Source organism: Arvicola amphibius, chromosome 8 (assembly GCF_903992535.2).
Source record: "Arvicola amphibius chromosome 8, mArvAmp1.2, whole genome shotgun sequence".
Classification (NCBI taxonomy): domain Eukaryota; kingdom Metazoa; phylum Chordata; class Mammalia; order Rodentia; family Cricetidae; genus Arvicola; species Arvicola amphibius.
Window position 1 is genome coordinate 33264406 of NC_052054.1, and position 27616 is coordinate 33292021.

At 39.8% G+C, this 27616-nt stretch overlaps 1 protein-coding gene across 13 annotated transcripts in view; it reads left to right on the plus strand.

The window, feature by feature from the left end:
* Positions 1-27616, plus strand: part of Epb41l2 (erythrocyte membrane protein band 4.1 like 2) — a 176504-nt gene that overhangs the window by 63930 nt on the left and 84958 nt on the right. For 11 of the 13 annotated variants that reach the window (XM_038338550.1, XM_038338556.1, XM_038338559.1 and 8 more), the window contains exon 2: positions 26778-27265. In XM_038338550.1, the coding sequence (XP_038194478.1) occupies positions 26792-27265 (474 nt within the window). In that variant the 5' untranslated portion in view covers positions 26778-26791. Of the gene's footprint in view, positions 1-12199; positions 12299-17354; positions 17471-26777; positions 27266-27616 lie in introns of those variants that run through there. The other 2 variants (XM_038338552.1, XM_038338551.1) reach the window with 2 other exon arrangements.

The following is a 27616-nucleotide window of genomic DNA, read 5'->3' on the forward strand; positions in this document are numbered from 1 at the left end:
ATGGGACAGTGTAGAAATTTGCAAAATTTGTGCAAGTTGCAGACTCTTGTCTTTCTCATTATATTGTTAATTCTTTGGGTGTTTTTTAGTTTTGTCAGTCACATAATGCAACAACTGTAATTTTCCCTGCAAATTCTATTCTTTCTCAAATATTTCCCCCTAAGAAAATAAGGGGGCTAATGTTTCTCAAATCGCTTGCCTAGAATCACTGCCACTCCTAATCCTGGGAACATTTCTGACACAATAGAGCTAGTTAGGTACATATGCGAAAACAACACTTTGAATATTTGCTATGTCTCACAGTTCTGGAAAGAAGAGGAGGGCACGCATACACAGGATAGGGAAAAAGCCTTAGGAATACTCATAGTGCCAATTGTTGAGACTGAGTCCCTTGACTACCAAGAATATAGAATCAATAATAGGATCTAATAAGATCCAGTGGGGAAAAAATGCAGTATAAAATATGGGATGGATAGATCATGTCTACCATACTAGGAGCTTATATGGGTCGAAGAAGTATGATACAGTGGGTTGGGAATAGAGTGCCTTATCAAAGTCTGCCTTTTATAGAGAGATCAAGACATGGACAGTCTTGTAGAAAAGAGAACTGTATCAAAGCATATCTTGCAGACATGAAAGAATTGTTTGGATTTAGTAAATATTGTTGGCCTTAAAACATTTTGCCCATGCCTATTACTTTTTCACTTTTTAACCGCAAATGGCTGTCATCTGTCATAAGTGCTGCAAGTCCAGTATGTGTCTGGCTTGATATTTAGCTACGCATGCAAAAATGCTGAACTCTGTCTAGAATAAGACTGTGCCGGGGATGGGAAGCTGTATTTGGGGAAGCATAAAGGGGAACACTGGGAGATTTTATAATGATTATGATGTGTTTCTTAAAATATGGTGTATTTCTTAAAAGTCAAAAATAGGAGCCAATAATAAAGCTGTTCATGTAAGCTTGGTAGAAAAAAAAAAAACACTTGTTAAAGTATAAATAAAGATGGCTTGAGCTATTCCAGGCCACTTGAGTGCAATCTACCTGGTGGTCAGGTTTCTTCCTTGTGCCAATGTCCCTTTCTGATCTCAGGACCTGAACCGAGCTGAGGCTGAACCCTGGCAGTTTAAGATATTGAATCCTTTGCCAAGGAGTGGTATATTCTGGGTCATATGGTAATTTAATTTTGACCTTTTAAGGATTCTTCAACTGGTTTTCAGAGTGTCTGGGGTAGTTTGCAACCCCACCAACAGTGAGTTAGGGCTCCCTTTTCTCTGCATCTTCTCTAGCATTTGCTGTCATTTGTTTTGTTGATCTTTGTCAAAACTGGGGTAAGGTAAAATCTCAAAGTTGTTTTTAATATGCATTTCTTTAATTGTTAGGGATGATGAACTTTTTTGTTGTTATTTCTTAGCCATTTTTATTATTTGTTTGAGGACTGCTGTTGTTCTTAACAAAATATCAATCATTCGATTTTAGCAGTAAAGATCTGGAAGTCAGTCTGCTAGCTCAGAGAGGCAGAGAAAGTACCCAGCTGACCCTCCTCCTCCATCAAAGTCCCAGCAGCCTCTCCCCCCTCCTACTGTCTCAAACAACTCTCCTCAGACTCAATGCCCCCCCCCACGCACTCTTCCTGTGCATCTCTCTACCTGTCCCCCTGATTCCTTCTTACTCTACGTGTTTTTTTTTTTTTTCTTCTTCTTAATCTTACATTCACTTACTGTCTGCTGATTGTTTAGGCTGCCTCTTGACTTACGGTTGATTTTATTTAATACTGTTTACAATAAAAGTTCTTTGATTAAAGGTATGTGCTAGAGTTGACCCACACCACAACTAGAAAACAGATTTTTCCAGTCAATAACACAGTCTCGGGGGTCACAGTACGATCAAATATCCTGCAGCACTGTTCAGATCCCAAGTCTGTTACTGAATGGGTCATTTGTCTTTTGTTATGTGTGTGTGTGTGTGTGTGTGTGTGTGTGTGTGTGTGTCTATCTGTCTGTCTATCTATCTATCTATCTATCTATCTATCTATCTATCTATCTATCTGTCATCATCATCATCATCTGGATTTTAACTCCCTGTCAGATGCATAGCTCGCAAAAAATTTTCTCCCATTCTGTCTTTCTATCACTTGGTCGATTATTTCATCAGTGGTACAGAAGTGTTTTAGTTTCACGAAGCCCCACTTGTCAGTCGTTGGCCTTAATTCTTGGGCCAGTGGAACCTTCCTCAGAAAGTCCTTTCCTACACTGATATCAAGGATACTGTCTGCATTTTCGTCAGGTACTTTCAGTGTTTCACATTTAGGTCTTTGATCATTTAGAGTAGTTTTTGTAAAAGCAAGGCGATAAATGGGGGTCTAATTTCACTATTGTTTGTATAGACACTCTGTTTTCCCAAAGCCATTTGTTGGAGATGCTTTCTTCTCTCTAGCATATGTTTTGGCATCTTTGTCGAATAGTAAAGGCTGTAGTTGTGTGTAATAATGTTTGGGTCTTCAACCTTTTCCATTGGTCTACGTGTCTGTTTTTGTTCTCTACCAGATTGCTTTTCGTTGTTTTGTTCCTGTTACATATCTTGAAATATGGAATGGTAAGCCTTGCAGCATTGTTCTTTTTGTTTAGGATTATTTGGTTACCCAGGGTCTTTGTAGTTCCATATGAATTTTAGCATTTTTTTTTCTATTTCTTCTCTTCTGTCCAGTCCCTTTATATACCGTTCAGGGATGTTCTGAAGCATTGGAAGGGCTCTGGCCTATGTGTAGATAATTTTGGGGAAATTCTAAGGGCTGGCCCTAGGCTCTGCTTCTCTGTGGAAGAGTGGGTCACCTTCCTCAAGTCCCAATGTGTACATTTTTGCACAGTCATTCCCACTCTTCCTAATGCCTGAGCCTGGTTTGCCATTTTACATTCCATCAGCAGAGAATTCAGACTCGAATTTCTCCAGATCTTTAAGAACACTTTGTGTGTATGTTCTCATGTGCATGCATGTACACACACGCGCCTTTGTTTTTTCAGACAGTTTTACTATGTATTTCAGTCTGGTCATCAGCTCCTGACCCAGCGTTCCAAGTGCTGGGCTTCCAGGCAGATGTGATCATACCCATCTTGTAATACCATTTTCAGTCTTCTTTTTTCTGATAGCAGTAAACCCAGTGGGTTGAAGAACTGCCATAATAGGATTTTGGTTTTATAATGAGTAATGTCAAACATTTTTTCATGTCATGATTGGTCATTTGTAAATATGTTGAGAAATGTCTGTTCAAGACCTGCCCAGCTTTTGAGTTTATTTTTAAGTTGCTTTATATGTTCTGTATAGAAGACCCTTATTGCATACATGACTTACAAATATTTCTGATTATTGAGTCATTTATTTTGTCCATGGTGGTTTCCTTTAGTTAGTTATTTACATCATTTTGGGAAGGTCTAGTTCATCTGTTTGCTTTTCCTTTTTCCTTCCTTTTCATATGTTGCCTTTGGAAAAGGCAGTGTTTAATATTTAAGCGAGAAAAATAACGAAGATTTATACTTGTTTCTTTCTAAAAGCTCCATAGATTTTACTCCTACCTTTAGGTGTTTATGTATTTAATTTTGTTCATAGTAAGAGATAAGAATTCAAATGTATTCTTTATCATATAAATACCCATGTAGTAGGAGGCCACTTGTTAATTCCAGGCTACCCAGACCACGAAATAATCACTCAGAAACTATATTAATTACAACACTGCTTGGCCAATGGCTTAAGCATATTGCTAGCTAGCTCTTATATCTTAAATTAACCAATTTTATTAATCTGTGTATCGCCATGTGGTTGTGACTTTACCGGCAGAGTTCCAGCGCATCTGTCTTCTGCTGCATCTATACGGCTTCTCTCTGACTCTGCCTACTCTCTCCTTCTCTATCTGCTTGGACTCTCACCTTACCCTATTCTGCTAAGCTACTGGCCAAAACAGCTTTATTCATTAACCAATAAAAGAAAAACAGAAGGACCTCCCACACCATAACCAGTTGTCTATTACCATTTGTTTAAAGAATTTGTTCCTCATTAATAGACTTGTCATTCTTGCTTCTGGATTATCAGTTCTCTTCCATTGTTCTGTATGTTTCTTTTTATTCTGGTGTTTAATATTTAGATTAACACAGTGTTATAATTTTAGAATGGGACTCACTTTTGTCTTTTGTTTCAATATTAGTTTAGCTATTTGCATTCTCTTAAAATTCTACATGAATTTTAGGATCACCTTATCATGTTGACAAAAACTAGCTTGCTTTTTGATCTATTACTTTATCTATAGATGAGTGTGGAGGGAACCTACTGCCATTTCAGTACCAGTGAGTCTTAGAATCTGCTAACATGTCTTCTTTTAGTGTTTCCTAGTTTTTTAGTGTACGAATCTTCTGCTTCATCAGTTAAGTTTATTCCTTTACGTTTTATTCTTTTTGAAGCTGAGTGGAAACATTTTCATTTTTGGTTGTTCATTGTGTAGAAATACAACTGATACTGTATTTTAACCATTGTTGAACTGGCTGGTTCAACATCTTAAAAATGTTCTTTAGAATTTTCCTAAAATATAAGATTGTACATTTGTCAATGGAGATAATTTACTCCTTTCCTATTATTTTTATTTTGAATTGAGTGATTTTTATTTTTCTTAAAAGCATAATCATCCCCCCCCCCCCCCGCCTGATTACTCTGGATACAATGTGGAGTATAAGTGGCAAGGCAAAGCCTCTTTTTCCTGATACTAAGAGAAAAGCTTTCTGTCTTTCCGTTGAGTACTTGTCGAAGAGTAGACTCTGGTAGGTGTTTTTCCCTATGCTGAGCTGTCTCTGTGTGCCTGTTTGTTCTCTGTTTATGATGGAAAGGATTTGGTCCCCCCCCCCCCTCCCTCCCTCCCTCCCTCCCTCCCTCCCTCCCTCCCTCCCTCCCCCCCCTCTTACCCCTTTCTTTCTCTTTGTTTTTCTTTCTTTCCCTTTTCTCCTCTTCTCTTCTTTCTTCTTCTTCTTCTCTTTTTTTTCTTTTTCCCAGCCAGGGTCTCTCTCTACAGCCCTGGCTTTTCTTTTCCTGGGACGCACTGTATAGACCAGGCTGGTCTCAAACTCAAAGAGATCGTCTACCTGCCTTTGCTTCCCAAGTGCTGGAATTAAAGATGTGGGCTACCATGCCCGACTCAAGGTGTTGAACTTCTCAAGTTTTTGTTTGTTTTCTGCCTTGAAATGATCCTGCATGTTCCCTCCCTTCATTTCTATTAATATGATTTATTTATCGGTTGTCCTTTATTGAACTGGCCTTGCAAACAGTGTTACTGCTAACTTATCTTTGTGTCACTCCCCAAATCTCCCAGAACATCTCGTGCATCTTGCTTTTCACTTTGCAAGGCCGTTCCCATAGTTCTTAAATGCTGCAGTGACAATCCAACTTTGTTTTTCAAAGTTGCATTCAGATTTCTTCCATTCACAGCTCAAATCTTCAATACTTTTTCTCCCCAAACTCTTAAAATCTGTTGATTATATCCATTGAAAAATGTGATCTGAACCATGAGTTCACCCCAGGAGACAGTGGATAGAACGGTGGAACTCATAATCTCTGGGGATATTTGCTATATGTGCTTGTAGTGTCTGTAGACAAACCTTTTTGTTTGTTCTTCCTAAGCAGAGGATTTTAATGTCTTTCCTCTGGGGCAGGTGGGGGTCATCTTTTACAGTGTCCCACTTTTGTATAGAAGGTATGATCCAATCTTGTGCTGGCTTAGGATACAAAAAGACATAAAGCTGGGGCTTAAACTCACTTGGGTTAGAGTGGGGGGAAGAAGTGGTTTGGGTGATAGGAAGGATGTGTTCTTGTTGACAGAGGTAGTTGTCCTGGGTGGACACTGCAGTTCAAACCCTTAGGCTGGGGCAGCTCCTGTGCTTCCTACTGGCTGCTCATTTAACCACTTTTCTGCCTCAGAACCATGGCTGGATCTTCTTCTGGCCCTTCTGCTAGCTAGCATGGATGATGTAAACACTGAACTCTTCCTCATCCCCCACCCCAACCCCTGGTTGTCATAGTTGAGTCAGTGTGTCCTGTGGCTGTAGAGATGAGGAACATTCTGTATCCTTCCCAGATGATGGCCACCACAGGTCCAGAGCTCAAATAGTCCATAAAGCTATCCATAGAAGGCCTTTCTCTGTAGGTCTCATTAGTGCTCAGTAAGAATGTTCTGTAGTTCCTGCAGCATCTTTCTTTGTACCTGCTTGAGAGCCGTATCTTGCAAAACACTGCATCCAGGATTCACTCCCAGAGCTAAGAGGGTTCTCTTAAACGGTTGTACAGGATCAGGTGTGGACCAGCATAGGCCAAACAGCAGCAGCTGCAGTGATGTGTGCCTGAATAGGCCGCCTGTGGCTCAGGCTGGTCAAGCATAGAGCAGGTAGCACAAGTACTGTTTATAAACTCAATGTATAAAACAAACTGTATCTCAGCAATATCATGGGTTATACTTATCTTCCCCACCCCCTGGCTGGCCTGGAATGTGTTATGTAGACCAGACTGGCCTGGTAGTCACAGAGACCTGTGTGCCTTTGTGACCTCAGTGTTGGGATTCAAAATATGTGCCACCATGCCTTGTATGTGGACACACATTCTTTAAGTGACTCTATAGCTCGTGTACGTGTGTACAGGGAAAACCTTTGGTTTGACTTTTGGTGTCACTAATTCATTGTCATTGCTCTACATGAAATGCCAGAGTGTATTGTGTGTGTGTGTGTCTGGAAGATAGATCCAGGTGGTGGTTTTTCTCCATATTTTATAATTTATTGTATATATTTTAAAATGCTTTTGAGAAAAATTATTAGAGTAGAAATAATTCAGTTGCTCCGTCTATGTGTAGAAAAGTCTGTATGCAAGTGTGATGGTAGGGATGTGGTTGTGTATGGTTTAGACTGTAGGAGGCTGAGGTCTGCTGCAGCTATGCAAGGATCACAGTGCAGTGTTAAAGGGCCTTACACGGAATAGACTAAGATTCAGCACACAGTTGTCAGGATGCTGAACTAGAAGCTGGAACACCACTTGTGGAGTTCCAGGACTGAGGAGGGATTTGTATTCTATGCTGTTAAGAGAAATTATTAGTTTCTCTGAGTCTCATTTTATTTTAATATAAATTGAATTTTATAATACTTGCTTTGTAGAAATTTTGAATAGAAATGAGAATGCCTGTCACTTTGAGGATTTTGCTTTCAAAGTTGACAGGGTTACTTCAATGAGAAAAATGTTTTATTTACTTTAAAACAATAGTACCAGCACAGATTTGCAAGCGTATCTGAAACAGAGACTAAGATTCACTTATCTTTTGACTTTGGAAACAGAATTTGCGTGTGTGTTTGGCATGGGCTTTAGTTCATTGTTTTGATAGTTGCAGGTAACATTCTAAGCTCATTTGTTGATAATTGCTTATTTCCTTCTATTGTGGTTTTTGTTGTTGTTCAGAATGAATATTGTCAGAGAAGTTAGAGTTTTGTGTTCTCTATCTTTAACTTCCTGAAGCCCTGATGTGGGAGATGCTGACGCTCGTGGTTAACTGCACCTGGTGCGTATCTAAGTCATAGGTTTTGAAGTTTGTGCAGTGATATTTGGGAAGGCTGGTTTCTTTGTATTTACATTTTCATTTATTGTTGGTTGCTGATAAGCAGTTGTTGGTTTTCCTGTTGTCTGCAGATAAAGTATTCCAACAGGAGAGGAGCTGTTGGGTGGGAGTGAAAGTCTTAGGAGGCGTCCACCTGGCTGCCTGAGCTGTTTCCAGCCTGGGCTTGCTACAGTGACTTTAAGATACCGTTTTCTTATTCTACATAAAATTGCCACATATCATAAATATGAGTTCAAAATAAATATTCTTAATATGGGTACACATTATCTAGTTATTGTTATTACTACTTAGAAGTTTGAAAAAGTTTTGCCACTATAGATTCAAATTTCATGTTTGTTATGATGATGGTGGTGGTGGTGGTGGGCTGTTATTTCCGAATGTATGTTTATGTGTTTAAGCCTAGTTTTGGTTCAGATGGGGATTTTCTTCAAGTTTTCACATTTTCCATTATAAGTTAAAATAAATGCAGAGTATGTGTTCCTTTTCCCCCTAAAGTTTGGATCAGGCGAGCACAGCTCCACTAAACAGTTTGTAGGGGAAAATAGCTCTGCTTCTCGGTTTTATAGACTCTCTCCTAAAAGGCAGAGCTGCGATTGAGTCGGTTACTACGGTAGTGGAAGATGTCTTGCAGCTGTGCCGTTTGGTTCTGTTCCAGAGATAGTATTTGTGTGCACTGTCAGAGTGTCCTAAAGCCCACCCTGAACAGGCTTCAGCTCTATAAAAGGAGTGTTGTTTTATAACCTCTCGGGTTCTTATGGGGTGCTGGTGGTGCTGGTGGTCTTCATTGGTTTGTCTTTTGAACTGACCTTTTATTAGACACAGGCCTCACGGTTTCAGAATAGGAATTACACTTGTAGTTTTTCTGTCTTGTGAAAAAAAAAATAGCCCTTTGGCACACACTAGGATGAAAACAAATCCTCCTTCCTCAGACTTCACAGTTTCAGTTCCAGTTCTCTGCCATTACGCAGTTAAAAAGGCCACGGACGCTCATTTGCTTATATTCTTCGTTGTAGTTTAGTAAGTACTGGTTCACAAGTCAAGCTTGTATATCAGAAGATGGAAGATTACACAGGAAATTCCAAACATTAAAAATTTCAAAAGCAGAGCAAAAACAATGTGTTCTCATTGGAAATTGTTTAACTTAAGAGGTTTTGCGCCTCCTGTTTATTTACATATATTCTGAGAAAATTGTGATTGGTTAGAAGACATTGATTAGAAGACGTATTTTTCCATTTCTAAGACTTAAAGTTGTCCTTTTCTTCGTGTACTTTAAAGTTCCTCCAGTAATGAAGTGTTCTGTAGTTCCTCTTTCCCTACCTTTCTTTGTTGCTAGCCTTCAGAGGGTGCATGGCCGGCTTACTGCTCTCTGCCTCACCACAGTCTCCTAGCACTTGTTAACCCTTGTGGGTCCCAGTGCATGTTTGGACACTCTCCCAGCTGGGTGATCCCCTCTTGTCATCTCTCATGCGTGGCTTTCAGGTTCCTTGCTGTTGTACTTTTGTTGCCCCTGTCTTAGTCTCTTGGGTCATTGGAGAATCATTTCATCCAGTTTCCTCTCATTGTATCACTGGTTCTCAAATGACTGCCAAAGTAGTCTTCCAGAAACACAAACTTAATACTATTTTCCATTGCCTACAGGATTGAGTGAAAACATCTGAGTTCAGTACTGATCATGCGTTGTTTGGCTGTTGCTTCCTTTTCCCCATCTCTACTCCCCACCCTGTGTTCCAGGCAGATGAGGTACTCACCATTCTCTACAGCACATTATCTTTAATGGTCCTGTGCCCTTCCCTACTGTTCCCACAGTCTGGAATGTACTTACACCCACTTATCTGTCCACGAAGCTTTTTCTTATCCCTCAAGGTCACTTTGGGAATCATTCTTCCCTCATAAGTCACTTATTGTTAGATTGTTTCTGCCTCCATTATAGGTCGTATTCTTTCCTTAATGTAGTACATATTCAAGCATCCTCCGCTCACACTGCTGGCAGCCATTTTCATAAAGGTCTGCAGCCTTAGAAGCCTTCAGCAGAGAATTACGCAGAGTAATTCCTCCTGGAATGAACTGATTTGAGCCAACCTCAATATACAAAACTAAAATCAAGATCTCATAGGCAAAAGTAATGAACTGTGTGCAGGTATGACAGTGCATAGTTGTGTGTTGTGTTGGACTCGTGGTTAGGATTGTCTTCCTCAATTTATGACTGAGTGCTGAAGTGACAGAAACACATGAGTAAAACTGCAGTGCTAGTAAGTGGTGATTTGGGTAGGCGAGGTTTCCAGAGCAAAGGTCAACAGAAGTGCTGGGAGGCAGACTGAGCCCCTCATGGGCTTGTACCATAGGCTGTGCTGAACTGAAGGAAGGCAGGGCACTGCCCATTATGTTGGCTCCTGATGTGGGATTCCCCTCTGTATGCTGTGAATACCATTGGTGAATAAAGAAACTGCCTTGGCGTGTTGATAGGGCAGAATTTAGGTAGGCGGAGAAAACTAAACTGAATGCTGGGAGAAAGAAGGCGGAGTCAGGGAGAAGCCATGGAACCTCACCAGAGACAGATGCCAGAGCTTTAGCTAGTAAGCCACAGCCTTGTGGCGATACACAGATTAATAGAAATGGGTTAAATTAATATGCAAGAATTAGCCAATAAGAAGATAGAACTAATACGCCAAGCAGTGATTTAGTTAATACAGTTTCTGTGGTTATTTTGGGGCTAAGCGGCCGGGAACTAACTAGCTGCCTCCTTACAACAGGCACCCTCATATTTCCTCAATAGAAGCAATCAGTGCTCAGTTTTTTTAAAGTAAAAACTTTTATTATTGATTCTTTGTTGATTTCATATCATGTATTCCAATCCCACTCATCTCCTTGTCTTCTTGCATCTGCCCCTGCCCTTGCAACCTCGTTCCCAAATCAAATCCTTATTTAAAAGAGTAACTTGCTCTTTATTTTATAACTTGTTTACTTTGTGTGTGTGTGTGTGTGTGTGTGGTGGGAACACATGAGTTTGAAGTTCAGAAAACAACTTTTCCAAGCTGATTCTCTCGCCTCTTTCCCAAGTGAGTTCCAAGCATTGAATTTAGTCTTAGGAGCACTGTCACTCATTGAACTATATGACCTCTCTATTATTTATTTTTGTTTTTTATTTGTAAGGAATATTTTATGTGCTTTGTGTGAATGTGTGAACATGTTCATATGGGTTTCTGTGCATGTGTTTGCCTGTTGAGGCTAGAGGTTGACATTGAATGTCTTTCTCTGTTGTTCTCTATCTTATTTTTTAGGAAAGGGACTATCTCTGAACCTGGAGCTAATTGATTGGGTAGGCTGGTTTGTCAGTGAGTTCCAAGGAGCTGCCCATCTTCCCTTTGGCTCTTTCCCACATTGCTAGGCTTAAAGATGCACTACACAACTGTGGGTCCAAACTTGGGTCCTCCTGCTTTTGCAGCAAGGCAGATTCTTTTTTTTCTCCCCCGAGACAGGGTTTCTCTGTAGCTTTTTTTGGAGCCTGTCCTGGAACTAGCTCTTGTAGACCAGGCTGGTCTCGAACTCACAGAGATCCGCCTGCCTCTGCCTCCTGAGTGCTGGGATTAAAGGCGTGCGAGGCACGTGGCAGCAAGGCAGATTCTTTACTGACTCAGTCTTCTCTCTAGATCCTAGTGGTGGCTATTTTAATTGCTGCATGAGAAAAGATTGAAGAGAGATTTCAAAAGGTGTGTTAGGTTGGAGAAATAGTTTTCATTTTGCATATTGAGAAAACAGTAGATAAATCAGATTGGTAGGGAGATTATTGTATTTTAATATTTTTTCTTTAAAAATGAAGTTAATGTGGGATGCACTTAGGAAACAAAGGTTAGCTGAAGATTCCGATCATTCAGATCTCTTGTTTAGTAGTCTGCATTCCTTTAGTGTCTGTACTTTATTGGCAGCTATCATTATAATTTTCTTTTGATCCCATCCCCAATCCTGTTAAAGGTTTTAGTGACTGATTGTTGGGGAATATTATTTTAAGGCGTGTTGTTTTTATTTATATTGCATTTGTTTAACTTCGTGAGGCTGTGATCTCTGCCTGTCTAAAACACCTGACAGTCCTAATAAAGAGCTGAAAGGCCAGTGGAAGGTAGGAACAAGGATAGGCGGGGCTGGCAGACAGAGCCTATAAATAGGAGAACTGAGGAAGAAGGAGCAGTGAGAGAACAAGGGAGGAGGATATCAGGGGTCCACCCAGCCAGCCACGGAGTAAGAGCGAAAGTAAGATACATAGCAGTAAGAGAAGGACCAAGGTAGATGGGATAATTTAAGAACACTTGGCAAGAAACAAGCCAAACTAAGAACAGGCATTCATAACTTAAGACTAAACCTCTGTTTGTGATTTATTTGGGAGCTAGGTGGTGGATCCTCCAAAAGCCAAAAGAGTAAAACATTACACTACAGCTGATACTTTTATTTTATAGACTTAGGTAAATGGCAGCATGAGAATATTAAACTGTTTGAGTATAAGCTTAATGTTCTTTCAGCTTAAAAGAGTAGATAATTAAAAAATATATTTATGCTGAGTGTTTTGCCTGTATGTATGTCAGTGCACCAGAAAAGGCTGCTGGGCCCGCTGGAACTGGAGTTAACTACTGTGAGCTGCCTTGGAGGCCCTGGGAATGGAACCCCAGTCCTCTGCAAGAGTGGTAAGTGTTCTTAACCACTCAGCCAACTCTTCAGCATGAGTAGAGAATGTTTTAGCAGTGGGATGCTTATGTACAGCAGTTGTGACAGGATGGGAAGTGCTTTAGATTTGTAATTCTTATACGGAGTTGGGTTCTGCTTTTGTTTTTGGCATTATGTGACAGTGAAGAGACTCATTTCCATTCTCTCTCCTTAATTGTGTCTCCCTTTTTCTTCTTCAGCCTGGCATGGCATGCTGTAGGGCTGGGAACTGGGAGTATGAATCAGGATCTAATACCTAGCTTGATTAGATCTGCTGTTGATTGGCTGTGTAATCCAGACAATTACACTAGTGGGAGGAGTTCAGATTCCCTGTCTATTGAAGGCCATGGTGAGGTCCATGAACACTGAGACCATTTGTTGTTTTCACTTTGATTCTCTAGAACTCTCATGTTGCTGCATCACACTGTATTATACAGTGGCCCTTTGTGGTAGGTAGTCTTAGTGATAGGTAGTTTAATTTTATTTTGTTTGTTCATCCATAGTTCAGCAATTATTACTGCCCAACAGTAGTATCTGTTTGCTGCAGAATGTGTGACGAGTGAGCTTTGTCTTGATATTGTAAGCTTGTAACTCCTTTCTTGACTTCCCAAGGGAGTTGGCCACTTCTGCTGCATCCTTCCTGTATGTCTCTTGCATCTCTTATCATTTGTGGCCCGTGTGTGTCCTCTCTACTGTACTCTGAGTTCCCTGTGTACGACCATTGTCCGACACCAAGGAAGAACGCAGCAGTGCTTCTTAGGCATGTTGGTTTGGAAAACTTCTTCCACTGGGCAAAGCTGAGTGGAGCTTCCCGAGGGGTCCCGTAGTCACACTGAACTCTCTAAAGGGCCAGAGTTCAAAGCCCAAGCAAGCGGAAAGCCACAGTCCCCCAGGAGCTTTCCAGTAGCTAACAGGTGTACCTGAGTCTGAGTCTGCTTTCACCAGGCCCCTCTCTCAGCTCATTATTGCCTTCGTTCTATAGCTGAGGTGTTGTCCTCCTAGATGCTTCTCATACTGCCCTCAGCAGAGCAGATTAAGATCGTTGACAGTTGTTCCTTTAGTCACCAGGTGGAATGGAAAGCAGACCCCTCTGCTGGATTACTGCATTAGTCCAGTTGTGTATGTTCTCATGCTTTGCTCTCTTACAGGTTTTCATTTTGGTTGGTGTTGTTGTCTTGTATTGTTTTTTAAGATAGGATTTCTCAGTGTAACAGCTCAGACTATCCTGGAACTCACTTTGTTGACCAGGATGGCCTTGAACTCAGAGTTCAGCCTGACTCTGTCTCCTCAGTGCTGGGCTTAAAGCTACCACCTGGCTACAGTTGATTTTTAAAATAGTATGTGTTAATAGTTTTGTCAGAATACCATCATTTTATTTGTGTGTGTGTGTGTGTGTGTGTGTGTGTGTGTGTTAGTGCTTGAGAACTGAATGTAACTCTCTGTGCAGGTTCAGAAAGCTTTCTTCCTCAGCCCTTTATTGATTTCTTCTTTCCCTGTACTGTTTTTACACTTGCTCCCACTTTGTCCCCATATCTTTTGTGTCTATTGCTGTAAAGTGACTCCCTGAGCATGGCAGTTCTTATAAAGGAAATATTTAATTCATTGGGCATGCAGGCAGACATGGTATTGGAAGTGGAGCTGAGAGTTCTCCATCTCATCTGCAGGCAGCAGAAGGAGTCTGTGATCAGAGTGAGCATAGCTTGAGCATAGCATTTCTCAAAACCTGCCTTCATAGTGACATACTTTCTCCAAGAAGATCCCATCTTGTAATAGTGCCACTCCATATGAGATTATGTGGGCCAATTATCCAAACTATCACACCTTTTAGAAATGATGTAAGTCATATTCTAGAGTCCTACAGATCTGTGAAATGCTGCATTTTAAGAAACATAGTTGAACATGTGAGTATGGTATTACCAAGGCGTCTGGTTAAGGATGAAATTTTGCAGATGACTCATCTGCAGATTATTCTGCATTTAAAGCCTGAAAGAAATGAAATGATGGTGTGTGGTCCAAAGACAACTTGTATTTGGAGCCCAGGTACTTGTGGAGCACTGGTCCTCTTCCTTCCTTGTGTCTACCTTCTGTTGACCCCGGGTGGATGTACCATTAGCAGTTATTTTAAGACATGCAGGGTTTTAGAAAATGAGCATCTATTTGAAGAGTTAGGAAAGAGTTCTCCACAGTGGTGGTGATGGGTGTACAGTCTTGTATGATGATTGGTGGATGGGAATGTTGGATCCCAATCAAGTCAATTGTATTAGAAAAGAGAGAGAGGCTTATTTCTGAGAACTTTCCATGTGGTTTTAGGGCTCTGCTAGAAAATTGTGTTGTCTGAATTCCTCCTGGTTTGTCAGCCTTCTTAGAGGAAGGCTGACAAAGTAGAGATGTGACAGCTAAAGAACTTGGCTGCCCCTCTGTCTTTTCTGTGACACTGAGAACTGATTTTGTCCGGAGTTTGTGTTCTTCATGGTTTGGAGCCATGAGCTGACTGCCACTGTCAGGATATTGAGTCACCTGCTCGCTCGCGCTCTCTCTCTCTCTCTCTCTCTCTCTCTCTCTCTCTCTCTCTCTCTCTCTCTCTCTCTCTCTCTCTCTCTCTCTCTTTTTTGAGACAGTGTTGCTACAAGCTGGTTTCAGGTTCACAGCAGTCCTGCTGGACCCTCAGGGCTACTGGGATTGTAGGTGTTACCGTAGTACCACAGTACTTTCCTCTACACCTACGTCATATATCTTTCCTTTTACTTCCCTCCCCTCCCCTCCTTTTTTTCTTTTTGTGTTGAGAGACAGAAAAGTCATGTTACTCTGGGTTTAAGATTAAAATATGCCCAAACTCTTGTACATTAATAAATGGAAATTTTTCCACTCTAACTTTTTTGACTATTTTAAGAATAAACTTTCCTATTTTTGTTTTATGATAAAGTTGATATAAAAATAGAGTTTAAAAATATTTTTCTCAAAATGCATGTAACATATACAAGTCCCTGTTAACAAAATACAAACTGTGTTTCAGCTTATATTCTTTGAATTGTTCAAAATCTTTTCAAAAACAAGAAATAATGCAGCTGGACATATTTGTAGACTTCTCTGCTGATAACCTATTGGGTAAGGTTCCAAAGTTATTTCACTTCTGGGTTTCGTTTACTAATCTGGAAAGTAAGGGTGGTAAAATAGAGATAGTAGAGATAGAAATTGGGCTGTTTTGAAGCAGACTGAAGTATAAATGTTGGCCCTACAGCCTTACTACATGTGTGAGTGAAGGAACATATTTAACATCTAATACCACAAAAGTTGCGGTGCTACTCAGGTTTCTCAGTCCCTTCAGACGAGATTCATGTGTCTGATATGTGGGGTCTTTAGTTTTGAAGCCAGCAAGAGCGGAGTGGCGGCACTGAGTCCCGTGGCTATGAGGAGTCAGCTGCCCGCACAGACTGGGTTGCTGAAACAGCAGAAATTTGTTTTCACACACTTCTGGGGGTTAGAAGTCCAAATTGGAGTTGCCAGTATCATTTCCAGTAAAGCCTTTTCTTGGATTTAGTTAGGTAGCTGTGATGTAAGCTGTCTGGTGTTTGTTTCTAACAGGGGCATTCATTTTTATCATCAGAACCTCCCCTTCCCAACCTCATTCTTAATTTCTCATCTCCTAAACCCTCCACTGCCACATACAAAGCACAGAATTTTAGGGGGGCACATTTCTGGCCGTGCAGATAGGATATAGGTCAAGAAAAACAATGCACATGGGCATAGTAGGAGGTGTCTGAGCTGGAGCTATCGTTCAGTGGCTGCCAGATTTCTCTATCCCACAGAGTAGATGGTTTCAGAAAAAGGCGTATGATGTGCTCAGTGGGTGAGGTGAAGTTTGGCAAGTCTGAAGATCAGAGTTGAGCACGAGGAACTCGTATAGTAGAGAGAGCACACTAGCAAGTCTGAAGATCAGAGTTGAGCACGAGGAACTCGTATAGTAGAGAGCACTAATTCTACAAGTCGTCCTCTGACCCTCACACATTCCCCGTGGTGTGCACACTTGTGTATGTGTCTAATTACAAAGTAAATAAATGTACAGAATGTTTAAAATAGGTTTATAATTTAAAATGGCACAAACTTAATATGAATAAAGGATGATATTTTGAATAAGTAAAATACTTTGAATAAGTAAAATTGAAAATCTCACCAAATTGCTCTTTCTGCGGTGCGGTGAGAACTCTATGAGAATAGCCTGCTTTCATTATTACAGAGTTTTAAAGTTTTGTATTTGTATAATTTGACAGAGGATCCTTTTTTGGACCTATTACAGAAACTTACCTTCAGTAAGTCTTCATGGAGGAAAACCTCACCTTTCCTGACCATTTGGTACAGGTGACATCATGTTTATTGAGATACCTAAAGTATTTCTCTTATGGTTGGAAAACACTCTTTCCAACCCTTTGAGACCTTTCTCTATCCAGTCTAAGTCCGCCGGAATGTGCGTCTCAAGTGCATGGTGTCTTTATTAATATAGATTTACTTTTCACTTTGGGGGCCAACCAAAGGCAGTAACCTATACTACTTTGGGAATTTCTTGGACAACCCTAATTCAGCTCAAAAGAGAGCTTCTCATGCCTGCTGTTAGAGTCTTTGGTTCTTGAGGGGAACAAAAATTATTACCATAAGAACTGATAGGGCCTATGCGATGACTCAGTGGATAAAGATGCCTGTTGCCAAGTCTGATCACCCAAGTGTGATCTCCAGAACCACATAGTGAATGAAGAGAACTGACTTTCACACACACACACACACACACACACACACACACACACACACACACACACACACCCAACTAAGTGAAAAAGGAATTCTTAATAATGGTTGAATCATAAAAATTGCAATTGCAGAATTGGAGCTTTGTCATCAAAACAGCCTTTATGTAGTTGCTGCATAGAATAGGCAGCAGGAAGCTCTTCTTTGGCTCACATGGATTTTCTAGCTGAGGAATGAGTGACTTGGAAGCAAGCTGGACTTTTCTACTGAGCATGTCCTTCTCCAGCAGGGTCCAGCTTGGGTGGGGCCTGGTTTGCTCATTAAGCTTTTGGAGCTGGATTTCCATCAGCTTCCCACAGTCTCCCCATGACAGGAAACAGGAGACAGCTGGCTGAATGTGCCTAGATGTTGCCTGCGTATGTACATCCAGGGGGGAGTTCTGTCGGAGTTCTTGGGTTTTATGGTACATGCTTGCTTGTTTTTCTGCTCGTGAAAGAACTTTGTTGTTTAGAATGTGATTGAGAGTCAAGGGGGGGCTGAAAATGTGGAATATGCTAGTGTGCCGAGTCGATGGAATCTGGTGTATATTATATACTCTTTGGGTAAGGAATGTTGTGTTGTATTTGCTGTAAGCCCTATTAAAAAAATGTGTGAATATGTGTATTTATATGTGTGTGACTACTACATGCATGTGTGTATGTATTTTAGTGGCAAAAATTTTGTTTCAGACTAGTTATTTGTATTTTTTTAGGCAAATATTGCATTTGTGTGGGTTATCTTTAGTACAAATAGCCTTTTCAGATATGGCCTCTAAGAACAATGGAGCTAGTTTATTTTATACACTTGTCTCACTGCCTTACCGTTTCGCACCTCCAGTGTGAGAAATCATATTAAAGTAAATTTTTTAAAAAAAATAATTTATTCATTTTTATTTCATGTGCATTTGTATTTATGTATGTCTGTGTGAAGATGTCGGATCCCCTGAAACTGGAGTTACAGGCAGTTATGAGCTGCCATATGGTTGCTGAGAATTGAACTTAGGTCCTCTGGAAGAGCAGCCAGTGCTCTTAACCACTGAGCCATCTCTCCAGCCCCTGAAACTAAATTATTTTCTAATGCATCGTGAAACCAGTGTTGCATAGTTATTTTTATCACATTAAAAGGTGAAAATCTCAATGTGTAGTGATTTATAGAATTTGTTTTCACACTAATGTATCTGATTAAAAGGAAGTTGTTCTGCAGCTCTGAGAGATGTGAATTCCAACTGTTTTAGCATCTACAGAGTCCTATGTATGCAGTTGTTAAGAGCTGTATGCTGTTTTCATAATGTGCTCTATCTTTCATTTCTAAATATCTAATCTTGTCATACTGAGGAAGTGTGAAAATTTATTCTGTTGCTTAGATTCTAACATTCATATGGAATTAAAAAATTCTCATGGATTTTCTTTATACAATTTACTCATCTAGTAATCTTTCTTTAAAAATGAAGGAGAAAAAGCAAAGCTGGTTTTATTGCTCGTTAACAAAATAACAGTGACTGCGATGATCTCTGTGACTCTGGGTAACACTAGCGGGACTACCCTTTGTAATGAGGGTATTCGGGGGCAGAGTGCATGTGTGTTTATGCTGCAGCATTCCCGAGCTTACAGAGAAGAGGATTTGAAAGCAGGCCCCAGCTTGGTGGACTTGTCACAGTCTGGGACATTGATTGACTTTGACAAGCTTTTGTCTTATGACCCATTAAAATGCAGCGTCTGCAGCCTATGTGTTTATCCCATGCAGTTAACCTTGGTGGATTTGTCTTCGGCTTATTTGGGAAGAGCCTCTGGAAATACTGTTGTTATTTTGTAGCCACAGGACCTAAGAGTTTATGTTCATAGAAATAGGTAACTGGTTGTTGGTTACCACTCATTACAAGTAGGTATGCCTGTTAAGGTTGGGTGAGCCTCTTATGCATGAGCTCAGAAAAAATAAATTTCATGTTATCTGTTAGGATCAAGAGAGATGATGGTTTATCTCTGTTCTGCTTGAGCCTGCTTTTGGTGTCACGCTGAGAAACAGTTGGTATATTTTTCTTTTTGACAGAGTGTTATATGGCAACGATCTAATAAATGCTCCCTAGATACCAGGAACAACATAAAAGTATTATTGAGAAGCCACCGGATGTATGACGTTGCACTGGGAACATGAAGTTTTACTCATCTAAGAAAAATGTCCCTCTTTATGGTAGCATCATAGCAGATGTGGGCCAGGGAGGAGGTGTGGACAGGAAGCACATGACATATCATGCCAGTTTGTTGCTTCTCCCTGTAAATGAAGAGGAAGCTGCTGAAAGCGATTGGGAGTGTTTATATGTGGCCATCTTACACATGTACCTTTCTTTCCATTTTATCTTCCCTTTAAAAATGTTCTCACCTTTGAGAGAACTGTTAAGGGCTACATTTTCCTTTCTTCAGCAGATAATAGCAGCAATCTTCTGTGGCTTCCCTGCACTTTACCAGAGTACAGGATGTTGTTTCAGCTCTGCACTGAGGTTGGGACAGTGGTAAAGGACCATGCAAGTCTTTCTCAGGACCTCCAGCCTTCTCAGCTTTCTCTCCTTTTAAATACACAACTCAAAAGACTTTTAAATTATTTTTTGCATTTATTTAAGTGTGTGTGTGTGACACACATGCTTGTATGCATACACAGACACATGCATGCGCCCCCCCCCCCCACATATACACACACAGGGTGCATGAGTGGAGGTTAGAGTTATTGCTCTCTCTGAGCATGTGAGTCCTAGGACCAAATTCATATTGCAGGCTTGGGGCAGGGTCTTTTACCGACTGAACATTCTTGAAGGCCCATGGAAATACTTCTTTAAAGTATTAAGCTTTAAAGTTTTAAGCTTAGACTAGGTAAGCAGTCTATGTGGCATGAGGTTGCTTTATGGAATATTTGAGATAGACTAGCAAAACTCAGTTACTTTGAGCATATGTAGTATTAAACTTCATTCTCTAGGAAATCAGTTTGATGCTTCTGAATTAGAGTAAGTAGCCTGGGTAAGGTTTCTGAGCTCATGCTGCTCCCATTACCCTAGTTTTCCCTTGGTATACAAGTGATACGTATGTACACATAAACTTTTATTTCTTCCACAAACCATGCTTTCAACCTATTAGCATATCATATGTAACATGTGGGTTCTTTTTTATTAACAGTTTTCATAACTATATGTGTTTTTCCTCACTAGTTGAATCATCTTGCATGTAATTATTTCATACATGTGCATTTATGTCAGCAGAATTCTTTACTAGAAGTGAGACTGTTAGTTTAAAATATGTATTTGGGATTATGATAGCTTTCTGTTTTTTAAAATAGTATCTCACTGTGTAGCTCTGGCTGCCTTAGAACTCACTTTGTAGTCCTAAACTCACAAAGACATGACTGCATCTATGTCTCAAGTGCTGGGGTCAAAGGCGCGTGCCACCATATTTGGCCCCATGATGTAGCTATTGACAAATTGACTTCTATGGTGTCTGTACCAGATACTCTTCAGTAACAGCTGTATGCAAGTGCTTCTGTATCAATAGCCTTGATTAGTGATCATGTGATTAAGATGGAGTTTCTTCATTCTAAAGTTGTAGATGTATGTATATCCCTTTCTTTTTGAATAGTTTTATTCTTTTTTCTTATTTATTTGTTAATTATGTATATAGTATTCTGTCTGAGTGTATGTCTGCAGGCCAAAAAGGGGCAGCAGACCTCATTACAGATGGTTGTGAGCCACCATGTGGTTGCTGGGAATTGAACTCAGGACTTTTGGAAGAGCAGGCAATGCTCTTAACCGCTGATCCATCTCTCCAGCCCAGTAGTTTTATTCTTTAACCCAGATGTAAGTTTAACTGGCTTCTTGCCTTAACTTCCTGACTTCTGAGGTCTTAGACACACAGCTGTCTGGCCTTTGGGTGCATTTCTTTATCTAGGAATGCAAGTGACTTTCTTTTTCATTTCAGTTTTATGAGCATCATTTAGCTATGCCACCTTTTCTTCCTGTTACGTTAGGCTGATTTAAATTAACCTAGCCAATTTGTATTTTTGATGTTGAGTTAGTTGTATTATTGGGCTTATTATTCAAACGATTTCAGCTAAGTAACAAAAGATTATGCCTTTATCCATATATCCCCCTGCAACATGTAAAGGAGTTATAAAACAATTTTTATACTTCATTTATATTTAGAGTTGTTCAACAATGAATACTATCTTTCACTACTATTATGCTAAAATTAATCAAACACAGAAAAACTCCTAGCATTTTACCACCATGGCTTACCGGATGATGATGACGATGATGAAGTCTATATGTGTTCTGTTTCTTTTTTCTTTTCCTTATTGTATTTTAGAGACATTCTTATGTAGTCCAGGCATGCCTTGAGCTCACAGTGAGCCAAAGATGCCCTTGAACACCTTCCCAGTCTTCATGTCTCCATCTTTCAAACTGGCCCTTTTCTGTTTATTATTTATTATTATTTATTATTTCTGTTATTATTTATTCATTTCTTTGTTTTCTTTAGACTTCAGAAGCTGTTTGAATGCCCTTGGCAATCATTTCAGCCCTAAGAGAGCATGTAATTTATATTACAGAAAATGGGGCCTGACTGGGTCTGGCCTGATTGGGGATGGTCCTTTTTCCTATAACTGTGTCCATGTTCTGTATCCTGTGCCAAGTAGTCTTTAGACTTTCTTTTTTGGTGAATTCAAGATCATTATAACATTTCTATAGTGTCCAGAGGCAGGAAAGCTAAGTATCCTTGTAGAGGGAAAAATCTTTTGCTGGAAACTCATCAACTGATGAATGTCTTCTTTAACAAAGAAAGGGAAACTTCAGGATTGTTCTAGATCAACAGAACCTACATTGGACCCATCCTGGAAGTGGCTCTGAGCATGCATGAGTAAGGGGAGAAAAACTGAACAAAAAGGATTTTGTTAAAAAAGAGAAAAATCAGAAGAAATATATTCTCTGAATGAAATGTGATCTTGCCTATCCTGGAACTAGCAAAGGGCTTCTTTGTAGGTTTATATCTTTTCCATGTGTGGGCTTAATTTCAAGCAAATGTGGGTTTACATCTTTAGAAATAGTATGCCATGAGTTTTTAAATTGCCCTTTAAAAATAAACAAGCGCGGTCTGGTATGTGGCTGGTAGGGTGGGCAGCACTGATTGTTTAAAAAAATTAGTTGCTTATCTTTACCGAATACATTGTCATACACTTAACCATTTCTTTCTTTGAAATGTGTTTGCATTTAGTGAATAGAGAGCATATCATTTTTAGACCATGTCATCCTTAAGGGACACAAACCTACAAAGACTCCCTCCTCCCCCACCCATGCTCTTTCTCTATCACTGAACTGTATACAGCCATTCCTGCAGTCCATTTTGTCTGCTTGTTTTTATTACTCCTTCCTCTTCAGGCTCTTTATCTCTCCCTTCCCCTTTCTTCCCATCTAATTTCCTCTAAAAAGTTGTATATATATTTGAGAAGCATCACACACTAATTCCCCAGTAGAATTAGGTAGCTGCTGACTCATTCCTGAATTTTGTTTTCTCACATTTGATGCTTTCATGGAACATAGTGGATATTAAAAGAACCTTTGGTTGTGGGAAGTCACTGTGTGGGTGTCAGCAAGGTCTTTCTACTTACCTCTTACCTTGTCACAAGCATGGCAGATAAACTCTAGTTTTGTTAGATCTAGATAGAAAAGAGCTGAATTAGAATTGTCCACACATTGTCGGTATGTTTTTATGTTCATGATTATTTATAGAACAGTTTTGTTTTTGTGTTTTTCAGAGTTGAAGGAAAATTTTTTATCCTTACCACGAGTTTTGAAGTTTAAAATGTTTACTTTCCCTTTTGTTAATCTTGACTCCTTAAGTAACTATGTTCTGCTGGGGGAGCAAGGTTTCTTGTGATCTCTGCATAGGAAGGGAGCCAGTCATCTGGCAGTTTCCATCCAGTGTCTTGCTTAAGGGTTGGGTGAACCAGATGGGCAACAGCCCAGACCTTAAGGTTGTAAAGAAACACCAGGATCTCCTCTTATCACAGGCCCTTTACTTGAAGTTCTACCAGAGTGTGTAGAGTTGTGTGACTATCTCTTGCATAGTATTTACTTAAGAGACTGTGTTTTAAACAGCAGCATGGATAGAAGGTGCTTAAGCTGCTGTAGTGACAGCACCTTGGCATTTATCTCCTTTTTAAAAAAAAAAAAACCCACAAGGATATAAAGAGTGGTTTTCTTTAATATCACATTCTGCTGAACATTACTGATCCTCTGTTGATGGTTTTCTGCTTGGTTGCTTGTTCAGTGATGCGTATTTTTTCTCCTGAAGCTGTCACAATGACAAGCACTTTTCTCAGCCCTAATTGTAGAATGCCAGCATGATAATTGTGTCAGAACCACATGCTCATCTGATAGGTGGTTTTTCACCGTGGTGGTGGTTTTGTTTGTTTGATTTTGTTTGTTGATAAGCAGAAACAATTTTTACTTAGTATTTTTTAATGATGGAGTTGGACAATTCTAATTAAAGATTAATGAGTATTGCTATAGTTTGAGAAACATTAGTTTTGGTTTTGGCTTTGCCCATTTAGCTTGTTACCTTAGGCAAATCTAGCTTGCTAAATCTTTTCCCTTGCTGATAAAATAAGTATATTAAACTAGATAATTTAACAATACCCAGAAAATAGTACTTACTGAATAGTGTTTACAACCATTTGACGACAAGTCTGGGTGCTTCTGCTGTAAATGAAAGTAAGAGCCCAGCCTCTGTGGGCTTCCCATTTTAGTGGGAAATGGAACCCTGAATTTTTAGAACTACAGCACACAGCACTAAGTTTCTATGTTTCTGGGTGGTGCAGTAAGGGCCTATCCAGGTCTGATATACTAAGAGTTACTAGCTTGGCAATTATGGCGAATGCATGTGTTGCAGTTGTCTTCTCTTGATGGTAGTGATTTGTTTAAGAAACCATCTTACAAATAAAGGAGGTGGTGTTAAGTTCAAGCTCTTGGAGCTATTTTAGGAATATGGTTATTTGCATAGAGCTATGCCTACCTTTAAGATTGACTATTCACTACTTATTATTTCCATTGTCTTCTGTCTGTCTGAATGAGTGACACTGTCAGCTCCGGGCTTGTAAATACAGTTCGTCGCCGATACAGTTTGTGAGGCTCACCTTGTGCTTGGTTCATCTGTGCTCTTTATTTATTTCCTTATTAGTAGCTTGTCTTCAGCTTCTGTCTTTAGCTTATGATCATATGGCCAAGTAATGACTTTCAAATATTATATGATAATATTTTTGGGTGGGGCAGAGGTATTTATGGTGAGTTGTAGGATATGCTCCACAATGTGTTCTGTAATCCTTTCCACAAACTGACATGAATCTTTTCTAGGAGTAGACCAAGAATTTTATGATTCATCAGGTAATTCATGGATGTTTTATAGAACAGAAATTGCATGCCACCTGACACAGTGAACTCCTGCATATCACCTGACATAGTGGTCTCTTCCATGATTAAAATATGAACAGCTATTAATTTGTTTAACCTAACAGTGGAAACTTTAGTTTTATGTTTCACTGCTTTTCTGAATTATTTTGGCCAAAACCCAGCTTCAGTTGATTGTTCCCCCGTTTCTCACAACCAGAGTAATTAGAGAGCTGCCAGTTTTTCGGTTGGCTCATACAACTATGGGGCATTTTACCTAGATAGTTACTGAGATCTCAGAATGTAATTAGAAAGTATATACTAGAAATCAGCTTTGTGTTGTACATGACTATGTCTGTAATATTCTTAAATGGGTTTGTGAAAAAAGACATGATAAAGGAAAAGAAAATGTTTTCTGTGCAGTATAGATCCAGTTGTGTTCTTCTTGGTAGGCATTTTGAATTGTAAATATGTAAGAATAGGAAATCATGTGTGTCTGGTATTTAACTATTCTCTCCTTTGTAGTTTTGCTTTCAGACATATTACTGTCCTTTATCTTGCCATTATACTGTATGTTTCTTCTGGCTGACATGCCTTTTCCCTGTCTCTTTCTTGTGTGAGGTGGTAGTAAGGGTTCTTTGTGGTATTCTATAATATTGAACAAAACTGGTTTTCAAGCTAATATTGTTATTATTCTTGCTTATAGCTATCCATCCATGTGACTATAGCTCCCAGATAGCATCTCTAGTGCATATCTAGTCTCTTTCAAAGCCTGTTTTCTCTATTGGCTAGCTAGACATTTCCACAAACCTGTCAACCACAGCAAATTTAAAATCAAGTTATATGTCTTGACTAGCTCCATCTTTCCTGAATATTGTCCCGTTTCCATGGATAACCTTCCCCACTCCTCCATTAAGTCCTGAGATTTGTTTTCTCTTTTTCCATCTTCTGCCTTTCACGTAAGATTCAGTTCTTTATCTCCTCCATGATTGCTTTGGCCTTAGTACAGAAGCATGCCTGGATTACTACAGCTGTCTCCCAGATAGCTTGTACATTATAGTCAGGTTGGGCTGTTGAAACAAGAATCTTATCACAATCTTAGTTCAAGTTCTTGACCTCTAGAACCACCTAATATCAGGCTATGTCCGTGTGAAAGCGTGTATTGGGACTTTCTTGTTAAACTAAACAGTATTCTACTATATTGAATACATAATGTGTTTAAAGGGGTCCCTTGTGTGGTATGTGAATCTGCCTTAAAGCAGTTTGTTGTACTTTAGTTTTCCTTTTAATACTCTCTTCATGCCTGTACCATTTAGAAAGCTAGCTGTGACGTTACCCACTGGCTAGCGCCAGCACTGAGAACACTTTCTGGAAGAACTGTGCTGGAAAAGGGAGTAAATGAGCTTGAGCTATCTTTGTGGACTAGGTTTGCTGTTCTTGAGAAGTCCCTCTTTGCTTGTGTAAAATTTAAACTAGCAGTTACTTTTAGATTTAATGAAATTTTCTTTTATTAGTTGTGATGGAATAAATCGTTAGTATATCTTTTCATTCTATAATATCTTTTATTTAGTTTGGATTAGAACCTTTAAATGTTTTACATGTGCAAGTGTGTGCGCATGTGCGCACGCACACACACAGAGTGTTTCAGCCTGAGTAAGTTAGAGACTTAGAGTTTTGATTTTTGGCTTTGTTTCCTCAGAAGCTGAGCTTTTGGAAGGAATGGTGCTGGTGCATCACAGGATTTAACACCAGACAGCAAAGCAATCATACAGTTTTGTTTCAATAAGTTTTTCATTGCAGCTAAGCACCCAGCATTTAAAGTTAGATCTTATAATACTTAACATTTCTGTAGAGTTTGGTTTTAATGTGTGAAGTTGTAGTGAAATGTATCTCAATACTTGTTAATACTGCTGATAACATTTCTTTAATAAAGAATAAAGGCTGAGAATAAAAACAATCCTTAAACATTGGATTTTGTGTTAGTTGCTATATAACTAGTTCAAATCAAGTAAAAGTAATCACTATCTTGAGTCTGGGTGATTTTGTGTTCCAGCGTACAGTTACTCCACTGTGGTGTGTGGTTTGAGAGTTCTAACAGAGCAGCCTTCAGTTTGCCTTGTGCTTCTGAGCCATCCTCCTTAACAGTCCCTCGTCCTTTGCTCTGCCATTCCTCTCCCCACCCTGTCTCACTCCTTTTGTCCCTTTGCCACCAGACTGCAAGTGAGAAAGTTTCTAACATACTATTTTGTGTTTTTATGTTGTTGCAGTGTAAGCTGTAACCATGACTACTGAAGTTGGCTCCGCTTCCGAAGTGAAGAAGGGCTCTGACCAGGGGGGGGCAGATGCACCTAAGGAGAAGGCTAAAGAAGTCACAGAAAATGAGCAGAATCAGTTATCTGAGCCAGAGGAGGAGAAAGGTTCCCAGCCAAGTCCTGCAGTTGAAAGCCAAAGTAGTCCCCACCGCCGGAAAAGAGAGAAGGATCCATCGGAGAGCAGGGGTATTTCTCGGTTCATACCCCCTTGGCTTAAGAAGCAGAAGTCTTATAACTTAGTAGTAGCCAAAGATGGAGGAGATAAAAAAGAGCCTACCCAAGCTGATATGGAAGAACAGATCTTGAATAAAGAGGATTCCCTTCCTGAAGAAGAGAGTCGGGCCAAGGGCGATGCAGAAGAAATGGCTCAGAGGAAACACCTTGAGGTTAAGGTGGAGATCAAGGAAGAGAAGTCTTCCTTGAAAAGCAGTGCTGAGACCCAGGTGCGCTTGAGAATTCTAGGAATGAGAACACAGCTGCACAGGGGAAGGGCCGACTTGTCGTAGTTTGTTTCCCATTCCTGTGTCCAGAGACTGCCTCGACCTAGTGTATCTGGAATATAGAACTTGTATTATTGTATTGTAGTCTTCCCAGTGAATCTTTTTAAAATTATTCCCCAGACAGCAAAGCAAAAGAACACTAATCCAGCAACAGAACACAGACTCTTTCTTATGTGCCCGTGTTTCTGATTGAGCAGTCTGTCAGACCCTCCCACCTCTTCAGTGAAATCCATGCTCTTTTATTTATCTTTATTTATATATTTAGTTGAGAGTAAGAAGTGGATTGTATATGCT